At 41.4% G+C, this 19,026-nt stretch overlaps 2 protein-coding genes across 5 annotated transcripts in view; one reads left to right on the forward strand and one right to left on the reverse strand.

Moving 5' to 3' along the window:
* Positions 1-6,446, forward strand: part of LOC127440773 (diacylglycerol kinase delta-like) — a 114,807-nt gene extending 108,361 nt beyond the window's left edge. For all 4 annotated transcript variants that reach the window (XM_051697667.1, XM_051697674.1, XM_051697648.1 and 1 more), the window contains 4 exons: positions 1,222-1,311; positions 1,407-1,523; positions 1,727-1,835; positions 4,155-6,446. In XM_051697667.1, the coding sequence (XP_051553627.1) occupies positions 1,222-1,311; positions 1,407-1,523; positions 1,727-1,835; positions 4,155-4,207 (369 nt within the window). In that variant the 3' untranslated portion in view covers positions 4,208-6,446. The remainder of the gene's footprint in view (positions 1-1,221; positions 1,312-1,406; positions 1,524-1,726; positions 1,836-4,154) is intronic.
* A 5-nt stretch (positions 6,447-6,451) lies between these two features.
* LOC127440919 (cysteine and histidine-rich domain-containing protein 1-like) lies at positions 6,452-18,591 on the reverse strand. The gene is made up of 11 exons (XM_051698018.1): positions 18,342-18,591; positions 17,811-17,860; positions 17,581-17,637; positions 16,238-16,392; positions 15,920-16,023; positions 15,465-15,517; positions 13,967-14,037; positions 8,808-8,910; positions 8,525-8,644; positions 7,842-7,904; positions 6,452-7,697 (listed from the first exon to the last, which is right to left on the reverse strand). Exons 1-11 carry the CDS (start codon positions 18,403-18,405, stop codon positions 7,368-7,370), a joined length of 1,170 nt encoding a protein of 389 aa, XP_051553978.1. The 5' UTR covers positions 18,406-18,591; the 3' UTR covers positions 6,452-7,367.
* Positions 18,592-19,026: the final 435 nt, after the last annotated feature.

The raw sequence follows: 19,026 nt of genomic DNA on the forward strand, positions 1-19,026 counted from the left end.
TGCCAATGGGGTCCCCAAATCGCCCCCAGTGCTAGCCGCGCTGGCCTCATACCCGTGGGTAAAAGGACTGAGGCGGGGAGCCTCTGGGGTGGCTTGCTTTCTTACGAAGGGGAGCCGCGACTGCATCGTTGCCATGGACATGTCCTCGCAATGAGAACATGACCATCCACGAATGCTGTCTCCGCGTGAGCAGTGCCCAGACACGAAAGACAGTGATTGTGACCGTCAGAAGGCGAGAGATAACGAGCACAACCAGGAATAACACACAATCGGAAAGGCATCTTTAAAAAGACACATCTTTAAAAAGACGTTCCGTGTGTGCTGCTCTTTTAGAGAAATATACTCTTTTAGAGAAATATACTCTTATTTCTGCCGAAGCGCCCAGGGGCATTCTCTGCATTGCACCAGTGCAGAGGGGGGAGAAGCCGCTGAAATGCGCCGTCAGATCCAGCAGAGGTGAATGAACAGTCATGGGAATTCAGCTCAGTGAGCATGACCGTTCAGCTCCGAAGAGAAAATCTGAATGAGTGGTTGCATACCAGCTCCTTTTATATCCGTATGTCCGGGGGAGTGGCATGCAAATACCACTCGCCAATTTTCATTGGCCTTTTATCAAAGACCAACGTCAGTGAGTGACAGATAGGGAACACACTGCAGATGGTACTAATGTTAATTAGAAGCCTGTTTTACATTTTAAAAGAAACCAAAGTATTTGAGAGGATTAAAGTAAATTCAGAATTTGAGATTAATAATTACATAATTAAATGACAAAAATGTAACATGAAAAATCATGATTAACTGTTAATCTGTTGACTTTTATTTACATATTTATGTTTAAAAATACATTTACATTCATGACAGATGTCATTAAATCAAATCTCAAGGTCACAATTACTTGAAGCAATGAGCGATGTGATAAGGGCCACTTAATTTCAGCACTTCTTTAAAGGTTAACAAGTGCTTATTTCAGTCTCCAGTGGTTTTTTGAGTGCTTGAGAAAGAAAAGCAGGTCCTTTCTTCCAACTGAAGGTTTCAACATTTCCTTTATTGAGCTGCTCATGCTGTTCTCTTGGATGTCCATTGAGTGGTGAATGGAAAAATAACTAAAGCAAGAAACTAAACAACACTGTGTATTTAACACTGAACAGCATGAGACTGTCTCTAGGTTAATCTGAACTCTGAGCTGACTTGTGATCACGCATATGTGTGTGTTCACTGCAGGGTTTGAGTCGCAGTACAGCAGTAGACATTGTCAACAGCAGTAAAGTCCTCCAGCAAGAAACCAAGATGCTGTTGGAGGGAAAACTACTGGTGAGAGACATCGCTGTATTTGGCTGGTTTGTGAGCATAAATACTGTAGTCTGAAAAATGATAAAGTTGGATTTCTATTGTGTGTGTGTATGCAGAATTTGGAGCCTTCTCTACAAGAGGATCTTCTCTCTATGGTGGACGGTCTCAGCACTGAGTTACACAAGCTTGAGGATATCCACTGGATCTGTCCCAGCATGCACTCCTCTGAGGAGGTCTGTCTATCTCTTCTGTGTGACAGTTTGTAGTCCTTTGTGATCCCATGTGATGTAAAAGCTGTGCGTTTTTCCTTTAAAGAATTAAAGCATGTTTTTGTCATTGTCTTCATATGTCAAATTTCTTGTGACTCATTTGACTGAACTGCATATCATCCTTCTCTTTTACTCTTCTCATACTTGTTCTATTCTTCTCACTCCAGGAATCATCCCGTGTGAGTGGTAAAAGCAGTATGAAGCTGAAAATCATGCATAAAGGGAGGAAAGAGAGAGAGAGGTTACATAAGCAGTGGTCTAACAGCTCTCTCTCAGGTAAGAGACAGACATGTTCACTAGGAGATACCAAAGTCCCTTTCAAGGCAAGTCAGGTCACTCGGCAACCATCTTTGGAATGCTCCCGGGCAGGCTGGGCAGCTATTTTCTATGTAAACAAGTGGTATAAAACCTCCTATTAACTTAAATGGGGAAAGACCAAAATCTCCAAAACGGTTGGTTAAGATTATAATCAAAGAACATATTTCAAATCAGCAGTAAAATCTGACAAAACTGGTATTATAAACTGTGCTTCTTAAACTCAGATCATGCTAAAAAATGCTGTTTTTCAGGCTAGTTCAGCTAATGCGCATGCACGTTCTCGAGTTGACTGACAGGCAATGTCTGAACCTAAATGGTGTTTGGCTCTTTTACTTGTAAATCATATCTTCCTTTTCTACATTCGTTGGACATTCCAATTTCTTCCGTTCATTTTTATAGTTTTTAGCATTTTTAAGTGGTCCGTCTAAATAGCCTAAACAGCATTAACCACACTCATAATATAAGTGCTGCGTCATTGAAACTGTGCTGTCATTCTAAGCAAGCACTGGTTGTTTGTCTTGATTGTAAAATTACTGTTAATTTATTAACTGCTTAATTCTATTCATTTCAAACCCCACCTTTTTACTCAAAAAGTCAAATCTGGGCCTTACGTCTTACATAGTAAATCTTTGTTGTTGTTTTTTTACCCACAACACTTTTTAAAAGTAAATGCACTGTGAATCTTATATTTGTTGTGTTGTGTTTTGTTTAAGCCCACTACACTTTTTAAAAGTAAATGCATATTGAATCTTATTTGTTCTATTTTGTTTGTTTGTTTGTTTTAAGCCCACTGCACTTTTTAAAAGTAAATGCATATTGAATCTTATTCATTTAGTTTGTTGTGTTTTACTAAATGTTTTAAAAGTAAATGCTTTACATGCTGTTAAAATTGTTATTAATATTTAATCAGCCTTACTAATTAAAGACCTACTAATCAAACTTGACAACCATGGTTTACAGTTTTAGTGTTTGACAGCATTATTGTTCAGCATCCATTCAAATATAATTAATCATAACTGTCTATCTACTGTAGATGGCCTCTCTGAACTGTTATGATATTATACCATAAAAAAATCTTTTACTCTTTTTTTTTTTTTTTTTTTTTTTTTTGTGGCTGAGCATCTATCAGGATTTATTATTATGCTGCAAGGTCTTCCTATCAACCCATTATTTATAAAGGCCAAAATATACTTGCCGCATCTGCGTTGCTGATCGCTCAGCGCACAGTATGCGGAATGTAAATTTCGTCATAATCCAGTCCGCGTGGCCAAATTCCAAACTCGTGGACGGCACACCTGGCCCCCCCTCTAGAACCACCCCTGTCTGTAACACACAAAAACTAAGTTCATTTATAACTAATAAAAAATAAAATTAATGTGGATAAAGTTGATGAAATGAAAAGGATGTGTTCTGAGCACAAGGAAGTCAGCTAACACAACTTTATATGAGGTTCAATGAGTTCTTAGTTAAGTGAGCTTCTTCGAAACAATAGAGGTCAAAGGTGCCGTTTCTTACAGGCCCACTTGACAAAATGTAATATTTATTTACTATAATTACAGACACATCATTAAACTTCCAAAAGCCTCTTAAATGTTTCCATTTGGTCTACTGCATCTGTCTCTATGACCATCATTCAGGCAGTGTTCTGCGCTAGCTGCAGATACTCCCAATAAAAAAATCCATCTTTACAAATACAAAATATTGCTTGTAAGTAATCAGGATATATTTGATTTATTTACAAATACGTATTGATACATTTTGATTTATTATTAATTCTTATCTATACTCTGTGCAAAATAGCATCTTTGGAGGGTCTCTCATACAGCAGAGTTTTAATGAAACTTCTACAGTGCCTGCCAGACAGTAGCAACCCATTATCTCCAACAATTCAAAAACTGAAAATAGATTTTCTCCAAATGACAGTAATAAATGTGCATTTGATGTAAAACAGATAATTCCTTTCACGCTTTCTGTCTTTTTTTTTTTTTAGATTTTTAAAATAAGAAAACAAGTGGGCAATGTTTTTTGGGCTTATTAGGGTAACTTCCCCTACATTGTGGTCATATTGCCTCTGGTAAAGTTATATCAACTGATCGAACGATCGATCTCACCTAACACTGGGCAGACGCACAGATACATAATTGTTTGTAAAGAAAGAGGGGAAAAAAATCATTATCAGCACATGCTGGGATCATCAGTCAATGCAAACAGTAGTCTAGTTTACAGCGAACTGCATTATTAGGATTAATGATTGAAATGTTTGTTTGCACCTGTCAGGAGCTTGGGATATCAAGTGTGGGATGAGTGATGTGGACTCTGCAGGCAACTGAAAAGCTGAAGTTTTTTGCCAGATCTCTGCTGTGAGGACTCACCCTGTCATGGGATGCTGCTTTATGCCCAGCGATGCCCCCCCCCCAGTGTTTGTGAACTTTTTTTGGAGGGGCATGGCCCGGCTCTGCATTACTGTTGTGGTTATGTTCTCTGTGGTTATGTTCTCTGCCTGCCGATGGTTTGATGATGTCATGGGAAACACTGGTCAGCAAAGAGCAGGAGTGGACCAAAACTCCCAGAATCCTTCTACACATTTTCTATTTTCAACAATGCATGAGATAAACCGTTCTCTTTTTTTATCTTATTTTATTATCTTGCTACCTTTTTTCTCTTTCTTAGTATTCAAGCCGTCAGACACAACCAACAATCTGTTTATTTTTCTCCAAAGATAGAAAAGACTCGGAAAGACTTCTCTTTTGCCCCGTCCTGTCGCCATCTGAACAACGAGAAAGGAACAAACTAAATCTTAGAATTTTTTTTACTGAAATGAAGACTATGAAACAAACGTGCAAAAAAGGAATATCTTGAAGAATGAATGTATGGTGGACCTGTGTTATTCGTCAAAATGGCTGAATAGTAAGAAATCTGCATTTAGTCTCTGTATCTCTCTATCAGAAGAGCATCTAGGTTTCTGCATGCCTTTCATGCCCTTATGCAGAAAAAAAAGGTCTATTTTCTCTTTTTCTCTCAGATCGTCAGCCAAGTTGTGATTGGTGTATCACTAGTGTGTCAATTGAGCCATAGTTCTAGAAGCTTCAGTGCCGTAAATCTCGTGCCAAGTTAGTAAATGGAGCGCAGTGGTTTAAAGTGAGCAGTTTCTTTGACTTTCCTTTTTTCTGCAGGGAAATCTTGTGAAAGAAAATGATGCTGTATGTCGTACATTTCAAGATGTATTTTATTTCGTCCTTGCACTTTAATATAGAAGACAAATCTTTTGAAAAAAGCAAACTTAAAGGTTGTGTGTTTTGTTTTATCATATGACAAATAGTATCCCATTAATGGAAACTTATGATGAGATGTTACATATGACATAGTATATAATCAAACTTTATGAATGTTATTCAAATGTGGCTCCTTTTCAGGGTTTAATCTTGCTGTAAACCCAGAGGTAAAGTAAAACTTGAACCTTTGTCTTAATATTGCCTAATATATGGTTTTATCAAGAGACTCAAATGGTACAGTGTAACATGAGTGCACAAAATAAGATATTGGACATATACTTGTTTTCAGTACTGGACAACTTATTTTCTTGATGGTTGTGAACAAAAGTTTAACAGTATTGCTCTGTAAAAAAACAAAAAACAAAAAAAGAGAGAAATTCAAAAGTGGTCTTGATACGAGAGTTTGATAACAGTCTAGGTGCCGACAGTTTCCCTAAAAACTGGAATGTGTATATATATATATATATATATAATTTTATTTTGTTTTTTGTTTTTTTGCATGTGTTGAAAGTTCCTCATCAGGGATGAATTGTTGCTGTGTGATTCGGTTTTGATTGACATTTGCTGTTGGGCAGAAAACCACTTTATCATCACCACAGATCAAGAACTGTGTTAATCAGGTACAAGCAGAAGGCAATGCTTTTATGAACAGAAATTTATTTTTTAATGTTTCTTTGAACAGAAAAAAAAAAAGAGATTGACTTCTATTTGCTGGTACCCAATCCTTTTCATTGTCAAGACTACTGTTTACTTTTGAAATGTATTATTTATCCTTTTTAATTATTTAAAATATTTTTGCCATATGGTTTGCAGTCAAGCTTCCATGGCCCTGGACTCTGTATATGACTGCATACACCTCTACTTCAGGATTGTTGCTGTTGACTTGAGAAAAATAAAGTGTGGCCATTGCTGTTTGAACTGTTTCAGTTTATTATGTTCCATGATGTAAACACAATACCACTGATTGCTGAAGCTCTCAGCATGTTTTAAGTATACAGTTTTTTTTTCCTGTTGATTTAACTGCTCAAACATGACCCCGCTCCTGTACAGATAAAAGTGTATGTTCACATACATATGTACCTTCACACTTAATATTTTGTAAGCAGGTAAAAATCTATAAAATGACTTTAAAATGTTTTGGATTATAATTAATATTTTGTGCATTTAAGATCAAAAGGTAAATATCCAAGGCCAATAGAAGGGTTAAAGGGATAGTTCACCCAAAAATGAAAATTCTCTCATCATTTACTCACCCTCATGATATCCCATGTGTATATGACTTTCTTTCTTTACCAGTACATATTTGAAGAAAAATCGAAAAATATCGTAGGTCCTTAAAATGCAAGTGAATGGAAATTTCTCTTTTGAAGCTCCAAAAATCACAGACAGTCAGCATAAAGGTCATCGATACGATTCCAGCGGTTAAATTAATGTCTTCTAAAGCGATATGATCGCTTTTGTGCAAAAAAGATAAATATTTAATTACTTTTTGAAACGATAAATCATGCTTCCATTCAACAGTGGAATGCACGTTACGTAATCACATTAGTTTTGATTTAGATCTGTATTGATCTGTTTCTTTACTCACAATGGTGCGTTTATGTGCTTATCCTGGATGTCTAAACTGAGTGGAGAATGGTCTAAACTGAGTAAAGCGTTGGATTATAGTTAAAAAGTACTTAAATATAGAACTTTTTTGCACCAAAAGCGATTGTATCGCTGGAATTGTATGGTTGACGTTTATGCTGACTGATTTTTGGAGCTTCAAAAGAGAAATCTCCATTCATTTGCATTTTAAGGACCTAATGAGATAAGATATTGTTCTATTTTTCTTCAAATGTGTTCTGGTGAAGGAAGAAAGTCATACACACCTGGGATAACATCTGGAATAATGAGAGAATTTTCATTTTTGGGTGAACTATCCCTTTATTGCTGTAATTTCTGAAATGGCATCTTGCATTGTATGAAATAATTTAGGATAAAAGGTCTCTAAATACTTGGTATCCTTTATGGAGTAATGTGCAAAACAGGAGGCCAACATTTTAAGACGTTTATAACATTTGGATTCACAGTGACTTTTATTTCAGCAGAAGACAAAGGTAGCAGGGTTTAAAAAAATGCTAGTTACACTAAAGTAGCAAAGCCATATTCATATGAGTACCATGTCTATTTGTGAACAATACATAAATTACACTTCCATCACTATCTGGACAATAAACTAATTTTCTGTGGGTACATCAGCAGGCTCTTCTAGTTCAGGAGGACCATCATCTTCTGGTTTTTCTTCTTTCTTCTCTGTCTTTTCCTCACTCTCTTTCTTCTCCTCTTCCTCGTCTTCCCAGTCCGACTCACTGATGTCATCATCTGAGATGTCCCAGTTAGGTTTGACGTACTCCTTTTCTGGGTTGTTAGTCTCATTGGTGACCTCTGGCTTGGGTTTGTGTTGGGGGTCTTCTAGTTTGCCCCAGGCTACCGCGTCAGCCTTCCGCATGGTCACCTCAACTTTAGAGGGCACCATGTTCACAAAGCTGTTGTTCACATCGATCACCTAAGAGACCAGAGGTGGATACAGATGATAAACACTAAATTGAGACTCACTGGTGGTCTACTACTGAAGATTTCATATAGTTAAATGTAGTGTTGCTAAATCAGCACAATGTGTGTATTGAATGTGAGAAAGGAAGAGTCTTACCCCCCATAAATGGATGTCCTTGTGAAACACTTTGTCACCCTCAAACTGAATGTGGCAGGTTAACTGCAGGTTGATGGAGATGACAAAGCATCAATTGATGTATTAGATACTTTTTTTTTCTTTTTTTTAATTTGGAATGCCCAATTCCCAATGTGCTTTTAAGTCCTCGTGGTTGCGTAGTGATTCGCCTCAATCCGGGTGGCGGAGGACGAATCCCAGCTGCCTCCGCGTCTGAGACCGTCAATCCGTGCATCTTATCACGTGGGTTGTTGAGCGCGTTGCCACGGAGACATAGTGCGTGTGGAGGCTTCACGCCATCCACCACGGCATCCACGCTCAACTCCCCACGCGCCCCACCGAGAACGAACCACATTATAGCGACCACGAGGAGGTTGCCCCATGTGACTCTACCCTCCCTAGCAACCGGGCCAATTAGGTTGCTTAGCAGATCTGGCTGAAGTCACTCAGCACACCCTGGGATTCGAACTAGCGAACTCCAGGGGTGGTAGCCAGCATCTTTACCACTGAGCTTCCCAGGCCCCTGATGTATTAGATACTTAATTAAAAACAAAAGTAATTCATAAAAAGACATTGGATGCTGATGTGGAGTGACTCTTTCCATTACAGAAGTCTTTTAAGGGACGGGCAGAGATCAGGAAGGTTAAAGGTCATGCTTATCTCACCATTGTGCGGTTTGCCTCCACGTAGGAATGCTCTGGGCTAGAGTTCTTGGCGTAGATTGTGATCACGACTTGGTTTCCTGTCTGGTGCCAGTCATGTCGACATGCCACCTTCTTTTTGTCCTGTAGACCAAAGTAAATGACAGCTATCTACTTACTATCCATATTTACACACTGGACGGACAGACGGACAGACAGACAGACAGACAGACAGACAGAGAGAGATAGATAGATAGATAGATAGTTTGATTAATTGATTGATTGATTGGATTGATTATTGTTGTACCTGTTTGTGTATCCAGCAGTGTTTGCCTGTAGTGCAGCCCTTCTGATCCAGGAAAGCATTAAAGTCAGTGGTCTTTATGCAGCAGCAGTTCCAGTATTTGTATCTATACAATCAATAGCAGACGTGAGTGTGGGGATGGGGGCGTGGTCGTGTTTCTGTCTGCAGGAGAGGGAGAGCGGTAAGGCTCGTCACCTGGGCTGTCATTATCTCTAACACCTGTCTCTTGTTATAGTGACGGCAGAGGGAGACCTTTAAAGGCAGACGGATACATCAGTAAGGGGAGAGAGACTGCAGAAAGAGTTGGCTGTGTGTGTCCGCTACTGTTAACGTGTACTCTCATCGACATTGTGTATATATTTAGCCACTAAGAGCTCTTTTGTTTGTTTTTGTTTGATGCTAAGGAAGTAATAAAACATTGACTGTTCCGCTGCCTCCTGAATCCTCCATTTGCTCCGAAGATACGAACATTGTTACAGTGGTGCTGAAACCTGGGAATTAGAGGATAACATCATCATTGAATTTTCACCACTAGGCAAAGTAATCAAGTCCCTCGCCAGCATCCAGCAGAATGAACATCAAGCCCTCATGGATTTACACCTAGAGCAGGAACAGTGTTTCCAACTCCTGCTCCAGGCCCAAGTGGAGGATCGGCAGGCATTCTGGAGCATGATTGACAGAGAGGGGGCTGTAGCTGCGACCCCGGAGCCCACAACCCCTGTTTCCCTTATCAAGATGGGGCCGAGCGATGATCCCGAGGCCTACCTCGACTTGTTCAAAAAGACTGCCGAGGTGTGGAAATGGCCACCAGTGGGTGGCCCGCCTGTTACCTTTGCTGTCTGGGGAAGCGCAGCTTGCGGCCCAGCAACTTCCTGCCGCCAGCCTCCTCAACTACAGAGACCTAAGCAGAACCACCAGCGCTTCAGGACCCTGAAGTTTGGGAAGCACAGCCGAACGTTTGCTTTCGTGCAACAGCTCAGGGATGCCTGTCAAAAATGGCTGCTGGCTGAGGGAACCCTCGGCGCCGTGGACATCATTGACCTGGTGACACTGGAGCAGTTCATCTCCCAACTCCCTCTGGGGATGGCCGAGTGGGTCCAGTGGGGAGCACCGCCCGGCGTCCCAGCTGGCAGAAGACTAAATGACGGCATTTCTTGGAGGTAGCGATCCAGAGGCTCTTTCTTCTCTCTCTTCTCTCTCTCTCTCTCTCTCCCACCTCTCAACCCCCCACTCGCCCCTCCAGTTTCCATCCTGTTCCGGCTTCCCGGAGGGTGAAGCCCTTCCCAAACCCTTTCCCTGATCTGTGTCTCACTCTTCCCGTCTCCCCCCCCCCCCATGGGCACGGTAGGGAAGCCTTGGCCGGGTGTGAGCTGCGGGGAAGCCGGGCACTGCCAGGATCAATGTCCATTGATGGAGGTGGGGATGCTGATCTGGATCCCTGACGCTCAGCAGGCCGCCCCCGATTGAGCAGGGACATATTGGATACTGGTGAGTTTAAAAGGGGATACATATCATGCTGTGGTGGATTCGGGTTGCACCCAAACCTCGATCCACAAACGCTTGGTGCAAGGTGGGGCATTGGGTATGAATAAACGGGTGAGGGTGCGGTGTGTGCACAGGATATTCACATGTATCCAGTGGTTACCACTGAGATACTATTCGGGGGAAAAAAGCATAGAGTAGAGGCCGCGGTTAATTCCCACCTCACCCATCCACTGATTTTGGGAACAAAATGGCCTGATTTTAAGAATTTATTAAGGGAAATATGTGTGGATGGGTCCTGTAAAATGTTGTCTCTGCGTGTGACATGCGATGCTATGGCTGGAGAGGCGGTGCCAGGGCTGTCAATGTCTGCTCCTCATCAAGATGACATAAGAGAGGGAATTCCCATCCTCAGGGGGTTCCTTAGAGGATTTTCCTCTAGAGCAGTCACGTGACGAGTCCGAGTCACACTCACATACCCATATTTTTCAATTATAAAAGATCGGTTGTATCGAGTGACGCAGGACACAAAAGAAAATACAACCCAATTATTAGTACTGAAGAGCCGTCAGGAAACCCTCTTCCAGGCGGCTCACCATAATCCAATGGCTGGCCATTTAGGTCATGAAAAAACGCTTAACTGAATAATGGCCCGTTTTTTTTTTTTTTTTTTTTGGCTGAGCATTCACGGGGACGTTCGCAAGTCGTGTGTGGCGTGCTATGAATGTCAGTTGGTGAATCCACCGGCCACCCCAAAAGCGCCATTGCACCCTCTACTGCTAATCGAGGTCCCCTTCTAAAGAAATGGAATGGACCTCATCAGGCCATTAGAACGGACCGCATGTGGGCATCGCTTTGTATTAGTTCTGGTGGACTATGCAACACGATATCTGGAAGCAGTGCGCCCGTGCAACATCTCAGCACGTAGTGTTGCGGAGGCACTCTTCAGAATTATCTCCCAAGTGGGGATTCCAAAAGAAATCCTCACTGATCACGGAACTACATTTATGTCATGAAAACTACGCGAACTGTACGAACTGTTAGGTATTAAATCGATTTGGACCAGTGTTTACCACCCACAAATGGATGGGTTGGTGGAGCAATTTAATAAAACCTTTAAAAAATATGATTCATAAGTTTGTACACGAGGATGCTAGAAATTGGGATAAGTAGCTCGAACCCCTGTTATTTGCAGTGCGAGAGGTCCCACAAGCCTCCACGGGGTTTTCCCCATTCGAGCTGCTGTATGGCCGTCGGCCACGTGGTGGAAATGCCATGGGAGGAGGGACCTTCAAATAGTAAAAATGAAATTCAGTACGTTCTTGAGTTTAGAGAAAAACTCCACACTTTGGGTCAATTAAACCTCAGGAATGTCAAAGCCGACTGTATGACCGGGGCACTCGACAACGGGAATTCGCACCGGGAGATAAAGTGCTTGTATTACTGCCCACCTCAAGCTCTAAATTACCCGGCAAGTGGCAAGGGCCCTTTGAGGTCACACGGTGAGTCGGAGATCTCAATTATGAGATTAGGCGAATGGATAGGGTTGAGGCATGTCAAATTTACCACCTCAACCTCCTAAAATCGTGGAGGGAGGCAGTCCCTGTGACCTTGGCGACGGTAGTCCCGGAGAGGGCAGAGCTCGGGCCGGAGGTGACTTTCAAACATAATTCATTCACCCCGGTCCTGTGTGGAGACCACCTCTTACCATCGCAGCTCACAGACATGGCCAAGTTGCAAACGGAATTCGCAGACATGTTCTCGCATCTCCCCGGTCGCATGAACCTCATAGAATGCCATATCGAGACCACCCCAGGGGTGGTGGTTCGTAGCCACCCCTATCGCCTTCCTGAACACAAGAAAAGGGTTGTTCAGGAAGAATTGGACTCAATGCTCAAAATGGGCGTAATAGAAGAGTCGCACAACAATTGGGCCAGCCCAGTGGTTCTGGTACCTAAGAGCGACGGGATGGTCCGGTTCTGTGTAGACTATCTAAAAGTGAATGCGGTGTCCAAATTTGGCACGTATCCAATGCCCCAGATAGATTAATTGCTCGATTGGTTGGGCGCGGCTCAATTTAATAGACACTGGACTTAACAAAATGTTATTGGCAGATCTCTTTAACTCCAATCTAGTCAAAATGGCTTTTTCCACACCATTCGGCTTACACCAATTTGTGACTCTTCCGTTCGATTTGTTCAGGGCCCCTGCCACGTTTCAGCATCTCATGGACAAAATTCTCAGACCACATACAGCACATGCCACTACATATTTAGATTATATTATTATTTATAGTAATGACTGGCGGCGGTACATGCAACACCTGAGAGCTCTCCGGAGGTCGCTGCGAAGGACAGGGTTCATGGCCAACCCGAAGAAGTGTGCAATTGGGTGGGTGGAAGTTCGGTATCTGGGGTTCCACTTAGGTCACGGGCAGGTGCGACCCCAGGTTAGCAAAACCGCAGCGGTCGCCCGAGACCAAAAAGAAGGTAAGACAGTTTCTGGGGCTGGCTGGCTACAACAGAAGGTTTGTGCCTAGTTTTGCTGATGTCACCAGCCCGCTGACTGATCTTACTAGAAACGGGGCCCCGATCCGGTCCAGTCATGCCAACAGGCTTTCATAAAAGTAAAGTCCACGCTTTGTGGGGAGGGCGCTTTACATACTCCACAATTACACTCTCCCCTTTATTTTGCAGAAGGATACATCTGACAGGGGGCTGGGGGCGGTTCTCTTGCTGGAGGTGGGTTGGGGAGTAATGGCCGGTGCTGTTCATAAGTCGCAAGCTCTCCTTGAAGGAGACGAAGTATAGTACCATCAAAAAGGAGTGTCTTGCGATCAGGTGGGCTCTCCTCACCCTACGCTACTACCTGCTGGGGCGGGCCTTCACTGCTCAGATCAAGCCCCACTCCAGTGGCTTCACCATGTGGTTCAACTGTTGGTACATGGCACTTTAGCCGTTTAAATTTGAGGTGATCCACAGACCGAGGGCACAGATGGCTGTGGCTGACTTTCTCTCCAGAAATGGGGGGGGGGGTTGGCAGGCCGGATGTTGCCCTGGCCTGAGTCGGGCAGTGTGGGTATGTGGGGATTGGGGAGGGACATGGTCATGTATCTGTCTGCGGGAGAGGGAGAGCAGTAAGGCTCGTCATCTGGGCTGTCATTATCTCTAACACCTGTCTCTTATTATAGTGATGGAGGAGGGAGACCTGAAAAGGCTGACAGACACATCAGTAAGGGGAGAGAGACAGAGAGAGTTGGCTGCGTGTGTCCACTACTGTTAACATGTACTCTCATCGATATTGTGTATATATTTGGCCACTAAGAGCCCTTTTGTTTATATTTTCATTTGACGCTGGAGAAGTTATAAAAATACTCACACTGAGTGTTCTGCTGCCTCCTGACTCCTCCATTTGCTCCGAAGATACGAACGTTATTATAGTGAGTTATCATGCATCCCCCATGCATTCTTTGATCAGGTTTTCATTTCTTGTTAAAAAAGACTAAATATGAGAGGCTGATTCCAGATCAGAAGCTTTATAAAAAACAGGCCTTGTTGTAGGAGTTTAAACGGATACAGAGATTGAGTAAATGTTTTCCTTTTAAAGTTTGTAATAGATAAGAATAGGCAGAGGTTGAACCACATTTTCAGATAAAGCCTCAAACGCTGCAGGTTTCTTACCCTTCGTGGAAGACTGGTACTCCGGGGTGATATGTGCAGAGCTCAGCATCAGTCTCTGGACCCTGGTAAGCCTGCACACAAACAAGATCAAGCCACTTTAACACCTGGAGTCAACACACATCTGTTGTATGACTCACACTAAATCAGCATTTTCATAAAGTATTACCTGTCTGCATATCTATCCTCCAGAGAATACACTCAACAGTAACTTATTTAGGTAAACAAAACTTTAAAGCGCTGATGCACCTAAGACTCAGCACAAGCTTGGTCTCATCTATTTAATGCCTTCACACGTGAAAATTAATTGATTTTTCTACTCCTTCAAATAGATAAATGAACAAGCTGCAGCTATGATTTTTGATTTCTCACAGTGGAAAAAGAAAAAAACTCTGACTAATAACCAATCTCATGTTATTAACCTGTAACAGGTGTTTACTTGTCATTAACTCTCACTAAAGAGAACAAATATCATCTTATTAGCCTGTGACATGGGTTTATTTCTCACCTGGACTAAAGAACAGTTCCTCTGAGTAATTAAGATCAGCTGCTAACATGATAAATGTTCTGGATTTCAGCCAATTAATCTATTAAAGATTATCCTTTCACAAAGAAGGAATGGTGTAACAGAAGGCAGTAAGGTCAGTAAGGGATCTGAACATGCAGCTTTAGTAATTAATGAAACTCCTCTCTCACGTGTCCCCATCACATCACCCCATTAGTACAATACCTGATCTAGAATCAGTTTGTGCCCATTCCTGTCCTCATGAAATCGCTTATAAGGGCAAAGGAAGCTGATCCTAAAATCACTGATACATAGAGTTCCAGGATTAGTTCCCAATGGAATTAGTCTTTACATGCAGTGCAGTGTAATTCTTCATTAAGTCCATTAGAGGGCATAAAACAGTGTTTTATGACAGTGGTTCTCAACTTTTTTTGACTTCAAGGCCCCCCATAGGCTATTAGATATTTATATTATAAGATATTTCCTTAAAACTTGTGATTCCAGAAGTGTCTAGAACTGTATATTCTTCATAAAAAACAAGCTGCTGATGGGAGTTATTACATCTTTTTAGCATTTTCAGTAAGTTGAATTATAATAATAATATAAAAATGATAATAATCTGTCATATTTTAAATCATTTTAAGAGATCTTGAGGCTCCCCTGGAAGTGTGCTGAGGCCCCCCTAATGGGTCCCAGTACCCTGGTTGAGAACCACTGTTTTATGATACTCGAAGCTAGCTTTTCTTTTTTTTTTTTCAAACATTTTTTCTTCCAAACATTTATGAAAAATGTATTTTATGGTAGACCTAATTATAAAAAAGTAAAAACAAAACAAAGCAAAGCAAAAAAAATAGCAAAAAAAAAAAAAAAATAAAGAACAGAAAACAAAAAAAAAAAAAGAACAGAAAACAAAGAAAAGAAAAGCTAAACAAATTAAAGCAAAGCAAGGCAAAACAAACAAAAAAACAGTACACACACATTCGCACAATCACCTACTGTTTTGCATCCTGCATTTTTGCACTTAACCCCGACCATGACAATTTGACTCTCTGGAAGACAGCAAGAGGTGGAAGAAGAAAAGAAAAAAGAAGAGAGCATAATCAAGGTCAGATAGTTGTAAAGTAATAGAAATTTTACATGGAAAGACAAAAGCCAAGTGATTTATCAAAATTTGCAATGGTTATATTAAAAGTCAATACTGCAACCAGTAACAACACAAGAGCCAAAACTGCAGCAGACATGAGAGACCTGAGGTCACAGGTTTTTACAGGGTGCCAACGTGACAGACCACAGACAGGTGGGCCTACAATCTACAGCTATTGTCAGTGACTAAAATAACCTTGGGGAGAGGCGTGAGGAAGTAGTGAACACTTCTTCAGAGCACGACTGACTCCTCTAGTAACAAACTGCTTAGTCTATATGGTGTAAGGGTTTGCAATAGGATTGCTCACCTAGCCTCTCTCTCTTCTCCCTCTCAGTGATCTCCATTTTCTCCACAATCTGAGTCAAAGAGGGAGAGATCTTCACCCGCAACATCAACATGGGCTCATCTGAACTGGGTGAGGAAAAAACATCACTGTCTGTTTCTATCTGAAAGTCGCAAGTTGTACTTTTCTTTTTAGAAAGACAAAGAGAGGGAGAGCGCCTTTTTGTATTTTGTATTCAGAAGGTGTGTGTGGAGTTCTCAGATGGTGTGTGCAACAGAACAGAGATCAGACATTCAGTGTGCATGCTGCATATGGTACTGCATGTACTCTCTATATGAATACCTGGGTCTCTCTTTATCCAGGGCTTCTGCTGATTTGGGTCCCTGGTAGATAATTTCCTCTCCGCTGTGCTGTTTTGCCTCTCCCTTATCAGATGTCACCTCCGGCCGCAGTGGCTCCGGAGGCTTCTCGTTACTATGGCGCCCGCGGGAGCACCCCTGAGAGGACAAACACAGACGGCACTGCCAATCAGCATCAGACCCAGTGCAAATAATTACACGTTTGAGATTGTGTGAATGTGCATGACCTTTTTGCCAGCAGAAAATGTGCAATGTCAAAAATATTTGATGAGCACAATGATGAGTGCTTATGAACATTGCTTTTGTGCTACTCTAATTTAATAATGTAATTATGAATTGTGGCACTGCTAACACTGGCTCCTGTATAATAAATTGCTTGTGTTTGTCCACATTCCATGTTAAAATGCAAATCTAGTTGATTCTGTCTGTGGTAGAAATTTTGGAATAAGTGTATCTTAGAACAGAATAGAATAGAATTTTGGATTAACAAGAAAGTATGAGTTAAGAATAGAATGTTCTGAGATTTGAGGACTATGACTACAAATTATTTGTGTGTGTCAATGTGTATGAAATTAAGGAACTGAAATCAGTCAGTACTGGAATCATACCTATATTTGTAAAACAGACATTTTAATGCTTGTGACTAATTCAGACAAGGACCATCCCAACACGTTATCTGCTTAAAACAGGGACATTTGCTTAGCAATAAGATTTAAACCAATCAGAATGAAGTAAACAAGTATTATTTTGGGATGTGATCATACGATGTAACATCTATAAACTTATGTTTAACTGTTTTGAGTTGAGAGTCCACCAACTGATCCAACCATCTGATTGGGACCTCCTGGCCGTAGTAGTGCTGAAATTTGACTCCCTAGTTTCCTTATATTTAGGGGTAGGTGCGGGATGGGCTTTAGGGGTAGAGACCAATGAGGTTAGGGTTAGGGTTGAGCTTTAGGGATAAGGGTCAATCAGGTAGTGAGGAGTCAGAATCTGGCGGGCAGTCAGATTTCAGCACAACACCGGGTTAAAAGGTACCTGACTCAGATCTAGGATTTTAACATGTCCTTCCAATGAAAGTAATAAATCATTACTAGTGATTTTGCATATACAAATTCAGTCAGTTTTGATGACAAATGACATTTCAGGGAGCTCCGAAAGTAATTGTATCTGCTGAACAAGTTCCTATTTGTGCATTTAATATTTGTAATTTGAGAATCTCTAAGACATATTTTGTTACTTGGTTTGATTCTTTACTACGTGCAATGCATTAAAAGCAGTGAAAGATTGGACTGTCACTGTTCTCATATCATTACCATACAGTACCTTGATTGACAGGAACTCTGAGAAATCTGTCGTCCTCTTTCTACAGCAGGACCAGCCCTGAGAATAAAAACCAAAACAAAGAACTTCATCAGACAGCCAAGAACAAAACAGAATATGAATATTAAGCTCCCACAAAGAACGCAAACGTGCCTTCAATGTACTGTTTATCAAGTTACAACAGTCATAGGACAGAGCAGCCACTATTTTATATAAAGCAATTTTTTGCTCACCTTTAGGGCATCATGGAAGATTGGCACACCAGGGTGATACTGACAGGCATCTTCAAGGGGCGAGAAAGAACATGGGTTAGTAGAAGGCATTAGCCAGCAGAAATTCCGGTCCCATCCCTCTTTTTATGAAGAATTGTGGTCAAATAGGGCAACTCAAATAAACACATTCAAACACACACACACACACACACTACTTTGGTATCTCAAAGTGCAGCCCAGCCAAGGAGGGTGGGCAGGGCAGCCATTTATGGAAATAACATTAGATTAGAACACAGATGAACATGTGCTTGTGATGAGACTTTATGGACCTAACAAATATTATATATCAGTCACTTATATGTGTCAATTCTAACCAATGTTCCAAATGCTATAAAACACTTTCACTTACTCAATTGTTGGAAGATTTATGTAAAAGCAGGCTTGTGATACCAACCATGACCTTCATTTTGACAATTATGATATATTCAATGTTCATGCAGACCCAGCATTCTCTATTTGCAATATGTAAATTAAAGAAAAAAGATAAATTACCATCAGAGTTTTTGTCAGCATCAAATCGCCCCCCACAGCCTCTGTTGTAACACAGCAGAGCCATGCTGGCCTGTTTGATATTCCCTTTTTTTGTCTTTCACTTGATCTCAGGACTCTTTTGCTTGTGTATCTGCTCTGTCCGTGTTTGTTTCTGGTACTTATGAAGTCGCCCTGCCACTGTGAAGATTTCCCGTAACCTTCAGCAGAAGAGAGATCCAGAAGGAACAATCACGTTCAGGGAAAGAGAAGGAGAGGGAGACTTTCTAGTCTGAATGAACTCTATAAATAGCCCGTGCCATGCTATCTCTCCTTACAGCTGCTGGGTTCAGTCTGAGAGAGTGACATTCCTGGGGTCCAGAGAGAGAGGGGGGAGAATGGGGGTTGGGGGCACAACCAAGTCTGGATTTCTACACTAAAATCACCAACAAAGGTCACTGAAAAAAAAGGATAACCCGTCTTTCCAAACACAGGGGTATATGACATGGGGGAGACTGGGGCTAGTTGTCACTTTTTGTTTATTTTTGATAGTCAATTTCTGTATAGCCACATGAATTGCACATTGAAGTTTTGGCTACAGAAAAGCTTTTGAACATTATTACAGTTCTTTCCCAGAAAAAAAAAGAAAAAGAAAAAAAGACAGTTCATTGAAAACAATTTGACCTTTTGTGACAACGTGCCCCCATAG

The sequence above is a fragment of the Myxocyprinus asiaticus genome, chromosome 1, assembly GCF_019703515.2.
Source record: "Myxocyprinus asiaticus isolate MX2 ecotype Aquarium Trade chromosome 1, UBuf_Myxa_2, whole genome shotgun sequence".
NCBI lineage: Eukaryota > Metazoa > Chordata > Actinopteri > Cypriniformes > Catostomidae > Myxocyprinus > Myxocyprinus asiaticus.